The 19,273-nt window shown below is 36.1% G+C and overlaps 1 protein-coding gene across 8 annotated transcripts in view; it reads left to right on the forward strand.

The window, feature by feature from the left end:
* The window catches only part of NOL4 (nucleolar protein 4), a 394,072-nt gene that overhangs the window by 208,033 nt on the left and 166,766 nt on the right, over positions 1 to 19,273 (forward strand). For 6 of the 8 annotated variants that reach the window (XM_065889362.1, XM_065889364.1, XM_065889363.1 and 3 more), the window contains one exon: positions 5,069 to 5,352. In XM_065889362.1, the coding sequence (XP_065745434.1) occupies positions 5,069 to 5,352 (284 nt within the window). Of the gene's footprint in view, positions 1 to 538; positions 558 to 5,068; positions 5,353 to 19,273 lie in introns of those variants that run through there. The other 2 variants (XM_065889367.1, XM_065889368.1) reach the window with 1 other exon arrangement.

A 19,273-nucleotide genomic window follows, 5' to 3' on the forward strand; every position in this document is an offset into this window, starting at 1 on the left:
TGACTCTGGTGCAGATGAAACCACTTCACACAAAATGCTGGTGGGGATGTTAGAAATAATTTAAACAAATGGTATTTCTAGGGTCTGTACTAATTGGTGGAGGGAATGGGGAGTAGGGAAGGAGAAAGAAGTAAACAAATAGGCTGCCACTCGTGGTTAGTGTGATAGACAAGAGCCAAGCTCACTTGGACAGCCCCCTTGGCAACACTAAATTCATCCCATCAAAACTAACCTCAGCACAAACACAACCCAAATATTCAACTGCCCTCCTGATGTCACTAGATTCCACACTACCTGTCATCATATTTCACATTCTCCTCTGTTGCTAGGTACACTGGGCACCTTAATTTCCAAAGCTCCAGGTGCTGTTTTTCCTTGGGACTCAAGTACAGAGTTTTTGGTTCCAATTCTATGGTACCCAGGCTGAAATTTGAGAGAAACACCATCGATCAGGGCCTGTGAACCTAAAGGTCATATCTACAGATCTAAACACTACATGTGTAGCAGCCCGGTACCCATATGCCAGCAGCCACGCAGGATGGAGCAAACTCTGTTGGGTAAGGAAGCAGATTTCCCATGTAAAGCAGTAAACTGATGTGAATTGTTATGATAAACAGGAGTCTTAGATTTGTGGTTTATAATTCTGAAAAAGTATCTTTAAGGAAGAGAGAATAAAAGCCATTAACGTGGTTTTACGAAGCTAGACAATAAAAAATCATTACGGTATCCTCAATGTCTGCTCACCTCTTTATATTAAATTTTTCTAATACAGACATCAAAAACTTTGTTTTAAATTTTGATTTATGAAACAGTGGCACGTGAGATTATCAGTTCTTTTACCATTTACAAGATAAAATATGTGGATAAGTATTTGTTTCAAATGAGTGAATAATTAATTTGTTCTTCATGAAACGTACTGATTTACTCAGGAATGAAATATGTAAAGCTGTTGAATTTAGTTACCTTGGTAACATCTGGAGTGAACCACTCCGTCTAAAAATATTTTCTCCTTTATTGTTTATTCTTTATACAAAAATTATAAATACATGACTTTTATTAAAGACTCTCCTGATAAATGATGTTTCTCTTACCTGAAAAATGAACAAACGGTATACTATTTACAAATATGTATGATGATATCAGATTAAAGCAACAGATATAGCTTGTTTAATTTTTAACTATAATTGACATTGGATTTGTTTCATGCTAATGTAGATTTAGTTTTTAAATGTATCTTTAGCGTTATATTTTTTAACATATTGATAAATTTTTCTTACATGAAACTTTTATTATTTTTTAAAGGATTCTAGTTCACAAATGGTAAATCACAGTTTTCTTCATGAATTAAATAATTGGACTTGAATGTGTCCATGATACTCTTCTTTGGATTTTCTTGGAAAGAAATAATCAGAAATGACCTTTCATACTTAAGCATAACCATATGACTTAGCATAAAAGAACGTCCATAAAATTCCAAATTACTTATACGTTATTCCCCTAATTTTGTTTTTCAAACCTTGATATTTCCTTGTTAAAAGAATGTTATCAGTTTCTCAAATTAATAGCCATGGAAACTGCTATGTCATATTTCTTATGGCCAGTTTCCTAAATTCTCTTGTCTTCTCTCCAAATGAGGTCTTTTCTTGAACGGGTACATAAACAGAGTAATTTAAAAGTAGAATCTTGTGCTGTGAACACGTTTTAATTTTCTCACAAAATAGGTTCTGAAAATTGTTTAAAAATACTATTTTGCTGATAATTACACTGAATGCCCTTTGTTTTCATTTTTTTTACTAGAGCAAGGAACCTGGGCTTTGTTCTGGACCCTTATCTATCTATTACCAATCTTAACTGTTCTTTTTTTTTTTCATTTTTATTGGAGTATAGTTGATTTACAAGATTGTGTTAGTTTCAGGTGTACAGCAAAGTGTTTCAGTTATACATATACATATATTCATTTTTTTCAGATTCTTTTCCCTTTAGGTTATTACAGAATATTGAGTAGAGTTCCCTGTGCTGTACAGTAGGTCCTTGTTGGTTACCTATTTTATATATAGTAGAGTGTGTATGTTAATCCCAATCTCCTGACTTATCCCTCCTCCCTACGTTTCCCCTTTGGTAACCATAAATTTGTTTTTGATTTCTTTTCCATTCTTAAGATTTTTTTTTTAGTCATCCACTCTTATTCTGCACTGCTGCTGTTTTAGTTTGAGCTTTCAGCAATGCTGACTTAGATGGTTTCTACATCTCCTCACTGGTCTCCCCAACTTCCATTTTGTCACCTTCATACTATTCTCATCCAAGACAGAGTCATCTCTTTAAAGCATATTTTTTTCACATCACTTCCCACAGTAAATTAAAATTACTTCTGTTGACACTCAAGGTAAAATCCAAGCTCTCTGATACACAAAACACTTATCTTCCTCCCTTTTAAGGTTTTCCTTTCTTCTGTCTCTCTTTTGCACTCAGCTCTCTACTCTTATTCATCACGTGCCCTGCATATTCTTGCCTCTGTGACTTTGCACCTGCCGATGTCTAGGTGGGGAATGCTCTTCCCCAACTCTTCACCTGGTTAAAGCTTTGGAATTCAGCCACCTTCTATAGAAACCTTCTCTGATGCCTTTATCCCTTGTTCTGGATTCCTTGTTCCTTTTTTACTCTGTAGTTTAGTTGAATGTTTATTTTTCTGTCTCTTTAAATTATCTGTGAACTCATTGACTCATTGAAGCTGCAGGGGTCTCTATTGGCCAAATATTTAACCCCCTTTTGGCCAAAAATAGGCACTCAGTAAATGTTTGTTGAATAAATGAATGAAGAAGTGAGCTGTACTACTCCTTCAGAAGGTAAACATTATTTCTGTGAATTTAATTGATTAGAAGGCATCAAATATTTCATTACACCTTACAAAAGGAAAGCATATTTGAGAATAGCAGAAATCAAACAAAAAAGTCACAAAAAATCACTGAATATTATTACTTTTGCTCACTGAAATTTACATGGTTTCATCAATAGCCCTGCCCTAAAGGAAACAGTTTAATACTTTTGTCCATCATAATCCTTTAAAATTAACAGTAAATTCTTATCATAAATGTAAAGAGGAAATTAAGAGAAACAGAATTTTATTTTTTACGTAAATTTTATTTCTCACTCTGAGTACATTGTTATTGATATATTTTCTTCTAAACAAGCTTATTACGTATTTTAAAGCCAGAAAAGTTTTCCTAATTCTGCTTCTCCTTTTTCCCTTTTTTCTACAGTTTTTCCATTTCTGTTATAGAAAAATTATATATACATTTAATTATATATTATAAATGATACATTTTATAATACATTATAAATTATACATAGAGTAGATAATAGAGAATATTAGAAAATTCAGTGCCACACTGTTAAGAGAACATCAGTATTAACGTTTCGGACTACAACTTTTCAGTCTTCTCTCCCCTTGCGGAGCACAGGCTCCGGACGCGCAGGCTCAGCGGCCATGGCTCACGGGCCCAGCCGCTCCGCGGCATGTGGGATCTTCGCGGACCGGGGCACGAACCCGTGTCCCCTGCATCAGCAGGCAGACTCTCAACCACTGCGCCACCAGGGAAGCCCTTTTCAGTCTTTTTGTTCTTGTGTTTATGTGTTTTCTTTTTACGAAATCGGGATCATATTGACCACACCTTTCTGTAGCTAGTTTTTTCCAGTCAGTGCCTCATGACTCACATTTTCTTGTGTATTTAAAATAGAATATTGATTAATTCCATAATCTAAACGTTCCAACATATGTTAAGCCAAATTTTTAGTTTTGATAAGTTATATCATTTCTAAATCTTGTATTATAAACAACACTGATTTAACTGTCTTTTTACCTGCAGAGCAGAGATGCAGGCAATGATCAAACTCCTTAGGTTTAATAGTCTTCATAATGCCTGGAGCAAAGTTTCTGAGCACTTTTAATGTTTCAGATGCATATTAAACACCCATAGCTTGTACCAATATATACCGCACTAGCAAGGTGGAAGATGCTTTCATCAGAGAATTTTCACCAAATCTGGTTGTTCTCCCTGGAAAAACAAAAACTACTTGCAAGATAATTGGCAAATATCTTGTTCTCGCTTTTTTTTTTTTTAATTTACTTTTCTCTGAGATTGCATTTGAGATTGAACTGTTTTCTTTGTTTCATCTTATTATTTTATCTTCTAATTATTTTACTTCACTTCTTGTGCCTAAATTTGCCTACTAGATTAAAAATAATAATGGCTACTTCACAAGTTTATTGCTAAGGATAAACTACACATTATATGTAAAGTTAGGTAGCACAATGCCAAGCACACAATTGGAGCTCAATAAATGCTAGTTGAGTCTATTCTCTAGAGAATGGACTTGAGGATATGGGGAGGGGGAAGGGTAAGCTGGGACAACGTGAGAGAGTGGCATGGACATATACACACTACCAAACGTAAAATAAATAGCTAGTGGGGAGCAGCCACATAGCACAGGGAGATCAGCTCAGTGCTTTGTGACCACCTACAGGGGTGGGATAGGGAGGGTGGGAGGGAGGGAGACGCAAGAGGGAAGAGATATGGGGACATATGTGTATGTATAACTGATTCACTTTGTTATAAAGCAGAAACTAACACCATTGTAAAGCAATTATACTCCAATAAAGAGGTTTAAAACAAAAAACAAATAAAACCCCACAGTATCATTTACATTAGCATGCCAAAATGAAATATTTAGGTATAAATTTAACAAAATATGTATGAGATATATATGAGCAACACTACAAAACTCTGATGAACAAAATCAAAGAAGAACTAAGTAAATAGAGACATCTTCCATGTTCATGACTAGGAAGATTCAATATTGTCAAGCTGTAAGTTCTCAATCCCAATCAAAATCATAGCAAATTTCTAGGGGTATTGTTTATGAATATTGTTATACCTCTTCATACATTTATCCTGTTATCATTATAAATTTTCCTTTTATCTCTTGTACCAAAAAAAAAAAAAATGCTAGTTGAAGTAGAAACTGATTAGCATATCAGTAAAATCAAAATATAAATTTTTCTTTCCAACAGATGATTCTGCTGCCGAGAGCTTTAATGGCAATGAGACTCTGGGGCATAGTTCAATTGCTTCAGGGGGAACACACTGCAGGGAGATGGGCGACTCTAACGGTGATGGCAAAACTGGGCTGGAGCCGGACGAGCAGCCACTGAACCTGAGTGACAGTCCCCTCTCAGCACAGCTGACTTCAGAATACAGAATAGATGACCACAGCGGTAATGGAAAAAACAAATATAAGAATCTGCTAATTTCTGACCTCAAGATGGAACAAGAAGCGAGAGAAAATGGAAGCAAGGTAAGGTCATGTTACGATTTTCAAAGAACTTTTAAGTTGGTCATGAAGGTCACAAAGAAATACTTATTTATACAAGAGATAAAGATTATCGTCACTAAAAATATTTTAAACAAATCCCAACAATGGGTTACCAAGAAATTTATAATCGTAGATACTGTGTGTTCATGGTATATAAACAGAATAAATTTCAGGAATAACAGTGAACAAAATGCATCCTCTCTTAGGCAAAGTGGTGGGTTTTTATATATGGAATCACTTGATTTAATGTGTCTCACTTATATAATCTTATGCATCTTGTCTTTGGGAGTTTGTTGAACCCAGATGTGAAAGTTTAGCTCTCAGAACACAATTCTGAGCTATAAAAAATCACTAGTTTCTCCTTGATTGGATAGGCGTATGTGGCAATAAAATTTCAATTAAATTCTTAAGTTTGCTTTAGAGACCTGTGGACTTCAGTCAGTAACTTACTTCATGTGCATAGGAGAAATGTGTCAGTTTTCTGGATGAAACATATAGATTAAATAACTCCTTGAACAAACAATTTAACATAAACTGTGTTATACAAAAGACAGAAATGTGTTTCAGATATATTATCTAAATTTCTGGATTCTTTATATCAGAATAAATTACAATCTTCCCCATTCCCAATGGATTTATTCTTTAAAAAAATAAGCCATATTTCTATCATTTTGAAATAATTCATGCTGATGACTTTGCTCTAAAATTTTTGAAGGTATGCTTTTGAACGCATGAGGATTTTTATAGCGTATACATTTTGACTCCCTCCACTGCTCGCACTTCTAAGTTAGAGCTGTAGAATTGGTCTTTTGAAATAGATCCTGAAAGCAAAATGTCTTAATCTGGATTAATTTCTGAATTTACTAAAGCACTACGCTTTCTAAATTGGCTCTATTTAAATCCGATTGCTTGCCTGACGGTGTGTTGTTTTATCCTCTTTTAAGTAAGTTACTGGACGTTATCAGACTCTTAAACACTTCTGCCTGAGGAAGGCTGTTACAACTTTTGCAGTGGTAAATGCACAGTACTCTCTTTGGTGGTTTAAAGCCAGATCATACAAACACAGGTGATTTTATATTCACTACCATGATCTGAATCACCATGTTACAGAACAAAACAACACCTTAAGTTGACAACATTTTACACAACAAAACAACCCTTAAGTTTCCCTGCCCTCCACATAACCCTGTCTTTATAAAACTTAATCACAAAATGTCCTTTTAATGCTATATAGCTGCAGAAATTTTTTTCTAAAATCATCCAGTGGTTTGCTCTTCTCTTCTTTCCCCCACTGTTCAATATTACCATAGGAACTATGCTCATTAAAACACATTCTTCCATACATTAGATGGATTGAAGTTACTTTCCTACCTCTTTCAAAATGAGGCTATAAAAAGCACAGATTGAGCTGTGAAGTGTAAGATGGGAAGTGGACCCGGGGGGAGAAGGAGGCACCTCTGAGGAAGAAGGTTTAATGGTTCGGTTAAAGAACAGCTTCCATAGCTGACTGAGAAGTAGCCAGAGAGACAAAAGACAAATCAGAAGGGCATAGTGTAGGAAAGCTAAGCGAAGTCCATCTTTCAAGAAAGAGAGCGGTCAGCTTTGATAGACACTGCTAAGAAATCAAATCAGATGAAATAGAATATAATTGAATTTGTAAGAATAGTTGTGGCAGCATGTTGGGGCCAGAATCCAGAGGGAATTTTTTCAAAAAGGATATATTAAATACCTGTCACACTTACAGCAATGGGTAGATAATAGAGACAACTCAAAGACAGAAGAGTCTTTATTCATATGGCTCTTAATACAGTCACGGTAAAGAGAGTACATACGTTACCAAGTGCAATCTCGTACTGCTCACCGCACGACGGTCCAATAAGTTGAGGTATTGGGGTAAGGAATAGCGACTTTGTTCAGAAAGCCAGCAGACCAAGAAGATGGTGGATTAGTGTCCCAAAGAACCATGTTATCCAAGTTAGAATTCAGACTTCTTTTGTACTAAAAGGGGAGGGTGTATGGTTGGTCGGTGCAGACTTCTTGGTGTGGGAATCCTTTGTTCTTGTAGCTGTCCAGGCAGGTCCAGCCATAAATGTTATTCTCTGTTCTGCAACTTTTTATCTCTATATGAATGGAGAAGTGTTATACCTTTAAACATTCTCAGAGCCTTGAGAATGGGCTATCCTGTATATTTCAGGCTGTAGGCAACATTTTTAACTTGTAGCAAAAACAATAGAACAGGAAGGTTAAAGTAAAATAAACAGATCCAGTATGGAGTCAGATTTGTTCTTCCCTATTACACATATACATAGAAAAGTTTCTTAGCAAAAAAGTAGGCAAATATCTATTCCTGTGTTAAAACATGGAGAGTTCTGAATAAGAATATACTATTTCTATTGAAGTAATGATGAGGGCTTCCTTCAGGAAGTGAATCTTGTACTTTGAAGGAATTGTAAGACTGCCATTTTTCAGAAGGATTCTCTTATTAGACACTGTGAAGGACCTGGAATGGAGACAGGAAGGGTGAGTGGCCTCCTACACTAGGAAACTACTGTCCATTCCGAGATAGGTATGACTTCATAACATGGTATATGAGGAAAAACCCAATATCATTATGCAAGGTAGACTATTTGCCACCAATTAATTTATTCACCAGCTATTTCTCGAGGAACTCCTACATGCAAGGCACTGTTAGAGGAAGCAAAAATATGAAAATGAGCAAAGCAGGGTCGCTGACTCTCAAAAACGTATTGTCTATCAGGAAAGAGAAGCAAACTTGTAATTATAATCTGATTCCATAAGTAGTATGTTGGGCATATGGCAGGGTGACATGAGAGAGCAGAGTTGGGACACCCATAGGACCGTGATGAATCTTAAGGAAGACTTTATAGAGATTGATGCCAGGGATAAGTGTGAAGGGCAAGAAGTGATTCAGATGGGGAGGATTATTTATGGTAGAGCATGTTTCGAGGCCCAGAACAGTGAGAGAGTACTCTGAGCATGGAGATGGGCAAGGAGCTTAGCATGGCCGCAGTGGAGAACGTGTGGAGGAATGGAGGATAAAGAGGCTCTATCATGAAGGCTTTGTAAGCCGGTTTAAGGACTTTGGATTGTATCCTATAGCTGGTGTTTAGCATGATACGGTTATGGTCAGCTTGGAATTTTAGAAAGATTATTCTGGCAGTGTCGTAGTGGATGAATACAATAGGGACTAGGAAAAAAGACAGAAAATGGTTAGAAAGTTATTGTGGCAGTCCAGGAAAATTATAATGCAGAGGCATAGTAAAAAAGGTAATAACGAACATGATACTTTTGTTCTTTTGACACTGTGTCTGCAGGACTACCATATACAGCTCCATAGGTTGTATATTGCCAAACTCTTGGGAATGTCTTCCACATAGATTACCATATGAATGGCCTCTTTACCTCTGTACATTCCATTAGGATGTAAATTCTATAAGAATGATGTCTACCTTGCTCACTGTGGTATGTCTAGCACATGGCTTAATATCTGGTACATAGTAGTTTCTCAAATATTTTAGAGAAATAAAGTTTTACTGAATGTGGAAAATGAAGCACAGAACATTTTGGTATGACTCCAGGATTTAGGGTCTGGTTTCCTGAGTGGATGGTGATTACATTTACTAAGATTCAAAATGAGAAACATTTGAAGGAAGCTGGTTTGACATATAAAGTTTATGGTATTTATGCAGTATCCATTAGAGATGTTTAATAGGTATTGGGGACATATGTTTCAGCTTAGAAGAAACATCCAGGTTGGAGAGAGAGACATTTGAAAGATTTCAGAGAAGTGCTGCTAGAAGCTGTTGTGGTTGATAAGATCACCTCAGAATTACATAGACTAAGGAGAGAGGAGCTCAAAATATATCATCCTGCAGAATGTAAACCCATCAGGAACAAGTGGCATAGAAGGAGTTTGTAGGGGGAAAAGAACCCCAAAAGAAAATGAAGGCAGCCACATAAGAATAGGGGATATTTTAGAAGCCAAAATACTGGGCATTTCAAAATTGATGTAAGTGGTGAAATGGAGTAATCCTTAGGTGAAGTGACATAGGTCTAAACTTGGAGGATGTTTAGGAGAGTTAAGGCTTAGAGTATGGTTCAAAACCCATGGCAGAGGAAGAATTAGCAGAGTTAGTGGGAAATTGGATTGATGTTAGTTGTAGAGGCTGGGTAGGAAAGCTGAATCATTTTTATTGTGAAGGAGACTGTATCTGGAATTTTGCTTCAGGAATTCTTCTTGCAATCCAACTCTAAACGCAGAGTGCCGCAAGGCTGTCAGGTGACCTTCATGTAAATGTTTAGCAAACTCATCTGTTCAGTGCTATCTTTTCAAGTCCTTAGGAATGTTTCATCAATTCTGTGCAAATTTATAAAGTGACACTATTACCAATTCTTTCTTCCAATATTTTTGAGGCTAGCCTCTGTTTTACCTTGGAGAAATATAAAAGCCTAATTATGTAGTATCTCTGAGAAACTTAGATTCCAGTGAGTTTCATATTGACCTATTCCACAATTTTATTATGAAGAATATCAAGCAAAAATGATTATAAAGCGTTTTAAAAACTTAACAGTGAATAGAAATGCTTAAAAAGAATAGCTGAACTGGACTAGGCCATTTACAAATCGCTTATTATCATGCAAAGTCACTTACTGGACTAGCTGGGAATCATATTAACCAATCTAAAGACGAAATCTATTGCATGAAAAGAGTTTAGGAGTTATTTATTTGCTACTTGCAGATGGCCACATTTTTAAAGGACAACTGGTAACATTAGAGCCCAGAAGAAAGTGGAAATGTTGATTAAGAGTTTGGAAAATAAGACTCAGGAGGAAGCATTAAGGGACTAGTTATATGAAAAAAGAAAGGCCAAGAAAACCCAAATCTGGGTATAGATATGTTCAAAATTATTAATAGATGAGAACAGAAACAAACCTAGAACTCTAATGGAGGGAAATACATAACTTAAAAACATGTATCATAGATGTTTTTTTTCTTTTTTGTTTTCTCTTTTTCTCTTAGTATCTGTGACCCAGCTGCATTTTACTTAATATGGTAAAATATTCTGAATCAATCCCTGAAAGGATAATCTTTCAAGTAATAACTGCAGTAGGAAGGTAATTATTGTTTGAGGGTTAATGTGTCACTGTAGTTGCTACATATTTAGTTTTTGGCTTAGTTCCCAGGACCCTTCAATCTTCACTTCACTTAAAAATATGTTTTTCCTCAATGCGGCCCATGTGACATCATTTTCAATCTTTCCTTTAAATTTTTATCAAAATGGATATTACCATTCAAATTAAGTTTATAAAATATTTCTCACAATTACCATTAATAATTGCTATGTGATTTTATTTAGATATGATGAATGGAAGCAGTTGATTTTTTCAAAATATCTCTTTGAAATATTTAGGTGTAATGAGATTGCCTTTGAAACATAGGAATGGTGGATTAACTTTTGGAATAATATTATTTTTGTCTTTGTCATGTGGCTATTCCAGCTTATTATTGTTTTAATTTGATGATTTTCAATTTCTGGCTTCTTGGTGTTGTGTAAAGATTTTTGGCTCAGATGTGGTTCAGATAGAAACAACAATATATATTCAACAAATGTGCCTAATATGTGCTAGGCATTAGCCTGGGTGCTAGAAGGACAAAGAAAAAAAAGGTCTTCATCATTAAGAACTCACATTTTAGCCAGAAAGATTGACACATAAATAAATAGGTGTATTATAACATGGAAATTAGTTTGTATGTGAGAATGCCTTCTAGGCCTCTTAGCCATGCCTTGGAAAGTCCTCAAGTTAATTCGTAACAGTTAAGTAGGAGATAGTCACCTGGTGAAGGGGAGAAGGGAATTCTTAATGTTGAGGGTGGAAGTGGTGAGAGATGAGTCTGGAAAAGTAGTTCAGGTGTAAGATTAGGGTAGACTATGAATGCCCTTTTATTGCTTGAACTTCACTTTGTAGTTTACAGGGAATCACTTTAGGATGTTGGATAGGAATATAGCATGGTCTGATTGTGTTTTGGGATTCATCATTGTGGCATCTTTGTTACAAGATGGTTTTAAGTGGCATAAAAAGGGAGGAGGCTGTAAACAGAGCATGAGGTCCTGCCTTAGTGAGGTGGTAGTAGGGATGAAGATGAAAGCAGAGATTTAAGAAATATTTAGAACGTTAAATGGACAAAATTGTGTGTGAAAGAAACTAACAGCCACAGGATAAAGGGATGATGACACTGGGATGCCATATCAACTCTAATAATGATGAACACTTTTGTAAAGCTTTCATATTTTTAACTTAAACCAATTCATTGTATCTGATAAGGAGAGAATGTGTAATCACCAGGCTCATTGAAACATAAGGGCATAAATTCTAGTGGATGTTATACTATTTAACTGAAATTAACTATATATCAATAGTTACTTAAGCGGTAGAGCTTAGTATTGAACCCAGATCATCTGAAACCCATGTGCTTTTCACTACACCTACATTGGCTGATGCTGTGTAAGACCAGTTATGTTTATGGACCCATATGGAGGCTATGACGGGCAAGCAATTCAGAGAGGCAGAGATCTAGTACAATTAGCAGTTAGTTCCTTGATGAATGGCAAATACTTGCAGTGACATTTCTTATACGAATATATATTCTTTGCTCTTCTTTTGCTCTTCTTTATTTTACAAAATGAAAATAATATACCAGCTGCCTCTGTTGAAAACCTAAGCAAGTCTAAAAAATATCCATTTATTGCTTTAGTGCATGAATGTAAAAACAAATGGGTAGGAGCTGAGTTAGAGTGGGTCTTTAAAAAGCCCCAGGGTAAAATTTAAGCTTAAGTTTTATTAGCTACCAATTTAAAATAGTATTCATGTAATATATATATGCATATATGCACATACATATATACCTATATATTTACATATGTGTTATAGAGTGTATAAAACACACACATATAGTGTATTTTATTCTTACAGGTTGCCTGGACTTCAGTTCTGCTAGTTATTGGACATATTTGTCTTTCTGTTCTTAGTACATTTTGTAAATCAAAAGATATACAAGAATGATACAGTATAAATTGGTTTTATACTATCTATCGTATTTGCAGTCTAAATTGAAAAGTATATAATGCTTTTGTGAAAAAATGCTTGCTTTGCTCATAGACTGTAAAATTATTTACACTATAGAAAAATTCAATCTTTAAAATCAGGAACCACTTCATTTTGCATTTGAAGAAATTGAGATGAACCCAACTGACTCCTACCACCCAAATCAGTGTCCTTTTGAATTCTTATGCTGTCTTGCTTACTGTTATATATGCTTATATTCTTTATAAGTTACTACAGAAAAATGGATGGTAGAACTACCATTTTTGAGTGCCTGCTATGCGTGTTTCAGTCCATGTTAGATCATTTCACACTTATCTCAGGAGAATGGAGAAGGCAAAGGACTTTTATAATTTATATCCTGAAGTATGTAAAGTGAAGTTGATATTAATTTCCCATATGCAGCAAAACATCAATTTTGAGTTCCTTTCTAAACATTTAAGAGTTCATTTGGGTCAATACACAATCTCAGCTGATCCTTCAGCCTTCAATTCCATACATTCATAAATAATCTGGTTAGAATGATAGGTTGTATCTTTAACCAAAGTACAGAAAAAAGAAAATGGACCACTTGTTACCTTTTGTGTTTATTTGATGGTTCATCAATAGCTCAAAAAGAAATGAGTTTTATTTTGTATGTTTTTGTGTTCAGTGTTTTTTGAGGTTTCTGGAAGATATTTTCTTATTTTGTTTTATCAGTGTATGTGTGTTTGTCTGTTTTACTTATGTTCTATCAGTTGGAATAATATCAAATAGTTAAAAATGTAATTTGGTCTGTAGGTGTCTTGAGAGAATGGTAGAGGAACCCTAAGAGAAAGAAATGTAGTTGAAATACCCTGCAGTGATTTATACATGTCTCAAAATAATGGATATTAACAGCATTCCTTGAAACACTTGCCGTTGACCCAAATTTGGGGAAAGAATAAAAGAAGAAAAATTAATGCCAGAGACAGAGAGCAGTACATTCTGATTTATCTCAATATAATAGCTTATGATTTTCATTAATATTAAATATTTGATGAGTCTTAAAGTATACCCCCTAAGAGCAACTATCTGTAGCCTCGTTATTAGTATTTTAAAAATATTTTTGAAATGGAGATCCTGGAGTTAGCTGGGGTCAAGAGGGTAACTCAGATAACAGAGTTAAAAAGCAGAGAATTAAGTCATTAACTTGGTCCCAAAGAATAATAATGGCAGGTAACATTCATTGAGTTCTTACTATTTTCCAGGCACTCTTCTAAGAACTAACTCATGTAATCCTTATAACAACACAATGGAGTTAGGCTCAGTTATCGTTCCCAGTTTTTCACATATGGAAAAACTAAGACCCAAAGAATTTATAAATATGGCTATACTAAGAATTTCTATAATTCGGATTTAAACCCCAAATCATTTGGCTCACATTTCAACCACTACAGTGTAAGTTGAGGTCATGGGGTAGGGTCTGAAAATGAGCAAAAGCAAATTTGACTTAATGCTGAGACCCCTAGCTGCTATTTTATGGTTCACAGTTGTTCCCTGATCGGGAAGCAATACTGCAGCTCTGTGACTTTGAGCGTCTATACTTTTTTTTTTTTTTTTTTTTTTTTTTTTGCGGTACGCGGGCCTCTCACTGTTGTGGCCTCTCCCGTTGCGGAGCACAGGCTCCGGACGCACAGGCTCAGCGGCCATGGCTCAGGGGCGCAGCCGCTCCGCGGCATGTGGGATCTTCCCAGACCAGGGCACGAACCCGCGTCCCCTGCATCGGCAGGTGGACTCCCAATCACTGTGCCACCAGGGAAGCCCTGAGCGTCTATACTTTTTAAACCTGGATACTTCATCAGTAAAATGCGCATAATAATTCTTAACCTGTAGGCAATTTTGAAGATTAAATAAGGCTGTGTTCATTTTTCACATAAATGCACAGTAAACGGAATTGCTGTGGTGAATGTTTTTGACTCCAGAGTTTGAGGCTTAGCTAAATCTTGCAAAAATGTTCTCAATTCATAAATATTTATTTGGGGAGTTGCATATCCATTTTTAATAGCCTACTAATTACTTAACTCAGATTGATGATTTGAAGAAGCATATTTATTTCAACTAGTGTGTACTACTTTCCTTTTCTTCCTCTTTTTGTCTCCTTTTCCTTATTTTGTTTTAGTTACACTTATTTTCCAGGACTCTAGAATATATAATACATTCCCAGAGGCATTTTACAGGCATTTATTCTAGGACCCATTTCTGGGAATTTATAACATGTTCTCATAGAAATAGATCCTAGGATATCTTGGAACTGCTGCTTATTAAAATCTTTCCTGACTCTGTTGGAATTTGTCCAATTCAAATGTCACCTTCCTTCATAACACCTTCCTTGATTACCTCAACTAGGAAAAAAAAAATCTCTTCTTTTTTCAACTTTTAGAAGGTTGATCCATGAAGAATGAGGACGAAATGGTGGGTGATGGGTTGTGTGGTCATACACTAAAGTGATTTACATGTGTGAGGCTTGCTCCCTACAAAATGTTTGTTGAAGGGAAAAGATACAGTGATGTGGGAATATCTTGTATTGATCTTATTCTACCCACTTTCTCACAGTAGCAGTTTCCTCACATTGTACCTTGGCTTCCTTGAACTCCCCACTATGCAACAGACTCTGTTCTTAATATGAATTAATGGAATATGAATATGTCCTATTCCAGGTAATATGTATACAGTCTTACCTCTCTGGGCCAGAGATTCTCATTTGAATATTTCACAGTAAACCGTGACTCAAATGGATATGACACCAAGAGCACAAACAACAAAATCAAAAATCAATAAATGGGGATACATCAAACCTAAAAGCTACTGCACAGCAAAAGAAACAATCAACAAAATGAAAAGGCATCCTGCCGAATGGGAGAACGATTTTGCAAACCATGTATCAGAAAGGGTTAATAGCCAAAATATTGGGTTGGCCTAAAAGTTTGTTTGGGGTTTTCCGTCAGATGTTACAGAAAACCCCGAATGAACTTTTTGGCCAAACCAATAAATGAAGAGTTCGTAAAATTAAGTAGCAAAAAAGGAAGGAAGAGAAAGAGGGAGGGAGGGAGGGAGGGAGGGAGGAAGGAAGGAAAGGAAGGAAGGAAGGAAGGAAGGAAGGAAGGAAGGAAGGAAGGAAGGAAGGAAGGAAGGAAGCGGGGGAGGGAGCAATCTGACTAAGAAATGGGCAGAGGCACTAGATAGATATTTTTCCAAATAAGTTATCCAAATGGCCAACAGGTACATGAAAAGATGTTCAACATCACTAATCATCAGGGAAATACAAATCGAAACAACAATGAGGTATCAATCTCACACCTAGTATAACGTCCATCATCAAGAAGACAGAAGATAACAAGTGTTGGCAAGGATGTGGAGAAAAGGGAATCCTTGTATACTGTTGGTAGAATGTAAATTGGTTCAGCCACTGTAGAAAACAATATGGAAATTTTTTTTAATCAAAAAATTAAAAAATAGATCTACAATATAATCCAGCAATTCTACCTCTGGGTATATACCTGAAGGAAATGAAAACAGAATATCAAACAGATATATGAACTCCTGTGTTATTACAGCATTATTCACAATAGCCAAGATATGGAAGAACCTAAGTGCCTATTAATGGATGAATGGATAAATAGGATGTGGGGATACACACACACACACAATGAAATATTATTCAGCGATGAGAAAGAAGGACACCTTGCCGTTTGCACCAACATGGGTAAATCGAGAGGATATTATGGCAAGTGAATGAATGGATAAATAGGATGTGGGGCTATACGCACACACACACACACACACACACACACACACACACACTGAAATATTATTCAGCAATGAGAAAGGATACCTTGCCATTTGCAACAACATACATAGAGAGGACTTTATGCTAAGCGAAATAAGTCAGATAGAGAAAGACAAACACTGCATGATATCACTTACCTGGAATCTAAAAAAGACAAGCTTGTAAAAACAGAGAGTAAAATATTGGTTACCAGGGGATGGAATTGAGGAGGTAGGACAGATATTTAAGGATACAAACTTGCAATAAATAGTAAATAACTCCTAGGGATATAATGCACAGTGTACTGAATATAAACAACAATATTGTACTATAATCATCAAACATTTTAAGAGACTAGATCTTGATTATTATGACCACTAAAAAAAGATAATTATGTGATATGATAGAGGTGCTAATTATCACTACAATGTTCTTCAGATTACAAATATACAAATGTGTCAAATTAACATGCCGTGTACCTTAACATTACACAATATTATATGTCAAATATATTTCAATAAAAAAACCAGTGAATCAAATGAAGTAAATTTTCAATATGGTGATTGAGGAGGATAGCATTATAGCAGGTTGGTAAAGGAGATATTTGGGGGGTTATGAGGTCTTGTGTTGTGATTCTCAAATGTGCAAACAATATAAAGAAAATTAAGTGTTTTTAATTGGTTTCACTTTGGTGCTTAAGACAAATATTTTTGAGACAATTTTTATAGCAGTTTTCAGTTCACAGCAAAACTAAAAGGAAAGTACAGAGATTTCCCATATACCCCTTGTTCCACACATGCATAACCTCCCCCATGATTAACATCCCCCACCAGAGTAGTACATGTGTTACAATTGATGAGTCCATGCTGATACATCATAATCACCCAAGTCCACAGTTTACCTCAGGGTTCACTTCTTTGGATTTGGACAAATGCATAATGACAGGCATCCATCATTATGGTATCATACAGAGTGTTTTCACTGCCCTTAAAAATGCTCCCTATTCATCTCTCCACCACTTAAGACAGGCTTTTAAAAACCAAAATTAACCTGTGATATTTATTTCTACATTTTAATTAAAATATTATTCCTGGTGTTAGCTTTCTCATCAGAGATGCTGCTATAATGCTGAAGTAATTGTCTTTAGGTCAGAATTGTCTGAGTCATCAAATACTCCTCAGTTCCTGTATGGGCAGAGTACTATAGACTGTGGAAGCTATAGAATTGCTTCTGAAGGAGCTATTACATAAACCAATTAAAAGGTGAAAATAGATGAATGTCCATCCTTATGTGCAAAACTGTTCTGTGAAAACACAAAGGAATTGAAGGTTTCATGGAGGAAAGCATTTGTATGAACCCAAAGAATAAGGATAGTTATGATGAGAAAAGGTTAAGGAGCTGAACGGAAAGCAGAGGATAAAGTCACAAAAACAAGAATATGCCAAAGTGATCTGAGAGCAAATAACCTTGAGTTTGGATGGACTAAAGAGTGCATAAAAGCGAGTCAGGGCAGACATTTCCCAGTCCTAATGTGTGCTCCTTCGTTGGTGTCCCTGAGCTTGGGGAACCATGGAAGAATACAAGCAGCCGAGCAGCAGAGTGATGCACTGACTGAGCCTTGGGCAGGAGGATGGATGTGTCAGCGCTACAGGGAATGGTTTGAGGATGCTGGAGACAGGAGGTGGAGGGAAGCTTTCCCGGGGAGAGGTGCAGGGGCCTTTGCCGGGGCAGGAGCCATGCCAGCCTGTTTTGTGCTTAAGGCGTTTCAGATTCTAAAGGGTCAGTTAGGCATGAGTGGCTGCCGGGTGGAAATGTGAGGCCAACCTTGAGGAGAAAGACTAGAGAGGAAAGAAGTAGGAGTCATCCACACAGTGTCAGCAGGAGATCAGGTAGGAAATTGGCAGCCAACAGACCAGAGCCTTTCTCTATGGGCTGAAAGAAGAGAGAACAGGGAGGAGGGGTAGAGATGAAGCTGACAGAGAGCCAGAAAACACAGAGAACCTGGCCTGTCCAGCCCCATGTACGAGAGGGAGACGATGGATCATTTTCAAGGTGGATCATTTGGGGAGTTGGAGAAGGGAAGGAGCCATTGACTTGGGTGTCCCTAGAGGCCTTCCAGAGCGCAGTTTCAGCTGAGTGGTGAGAACAAAGGCAGATCTCAGAGAACTGAGGCGTCAGTCAATATATGGTTTCCTTATAAAAAGGGTTCATCGGATTTGTATGATTTTTAAAATTATATTTGGTTAAAGTAATAGTATGATTATAAAAATGAAATATAAGTTTAAGTTAATATTTCAACATACTGCCTTAACATTGGCTTTTCAACTGAATTCAACAAATTCAGATTTGAGCACCAATTACATACTAAGCACTAAGATTGCTGAAATGAAAAAGACATAGGTCTTCTCTCCAGGGGCATCAAGAAAAGAGGAGAGACAAACACATTACTATATGATAGTCTGATGGGTACAGTCATTTAAGATCGAAAATAAGTCACATGTGTAAGTGGGTGATTCATTTTCTTGAAAGGAGAGGTAGGAGTGGAAGATTGGGGTGGTCAGGAAAGATTTTCCTAACAACATCCTATTTCACCTGAGTGTTAAAAGGAAAATAGTTTTCATCCAGAAAAGGGAAGAAAAGTGATTCAGACTTTTGCAGTTGACTAAACTGTGAGGGCTTGGACAGATTACTTAATCTTGCTTTAATTCAATTTTACTTACCCATAAAATGAGAGAATAATCCTTATTGCTTAGAATTCTTCATTTAGACATATATATTTACTGTTTTCTATGCACAAAACTTTGAGTTAAATGCTGGGGATATGGAAATGTGATGAACACCAAATAAAAGAAAGAAACTGGAAGATGTGATGAACACCAAATGAAAAAGAGAAACTGGAAATGTTTCTTTTGTCCTAAGACAAAAGAAAAAGGATCTATCTTTATTTGTATTATGATTGTAAATGCATGAAACCATGCAGTAGGATAAGCAGTT

This window comes from Phocoena phocoena, chromosome 13, assembly GCF_963924675.1.
Source record: "Phocoena phocoena chromosome 13, mPhoPho1.1, whole genome shotgun sequence".
NCBI lineage: Eukaryota > Metazoa > Chordata > Mammalia > Artiodactyla > Phocoenidae > Phocoena > Phocoena phocoena.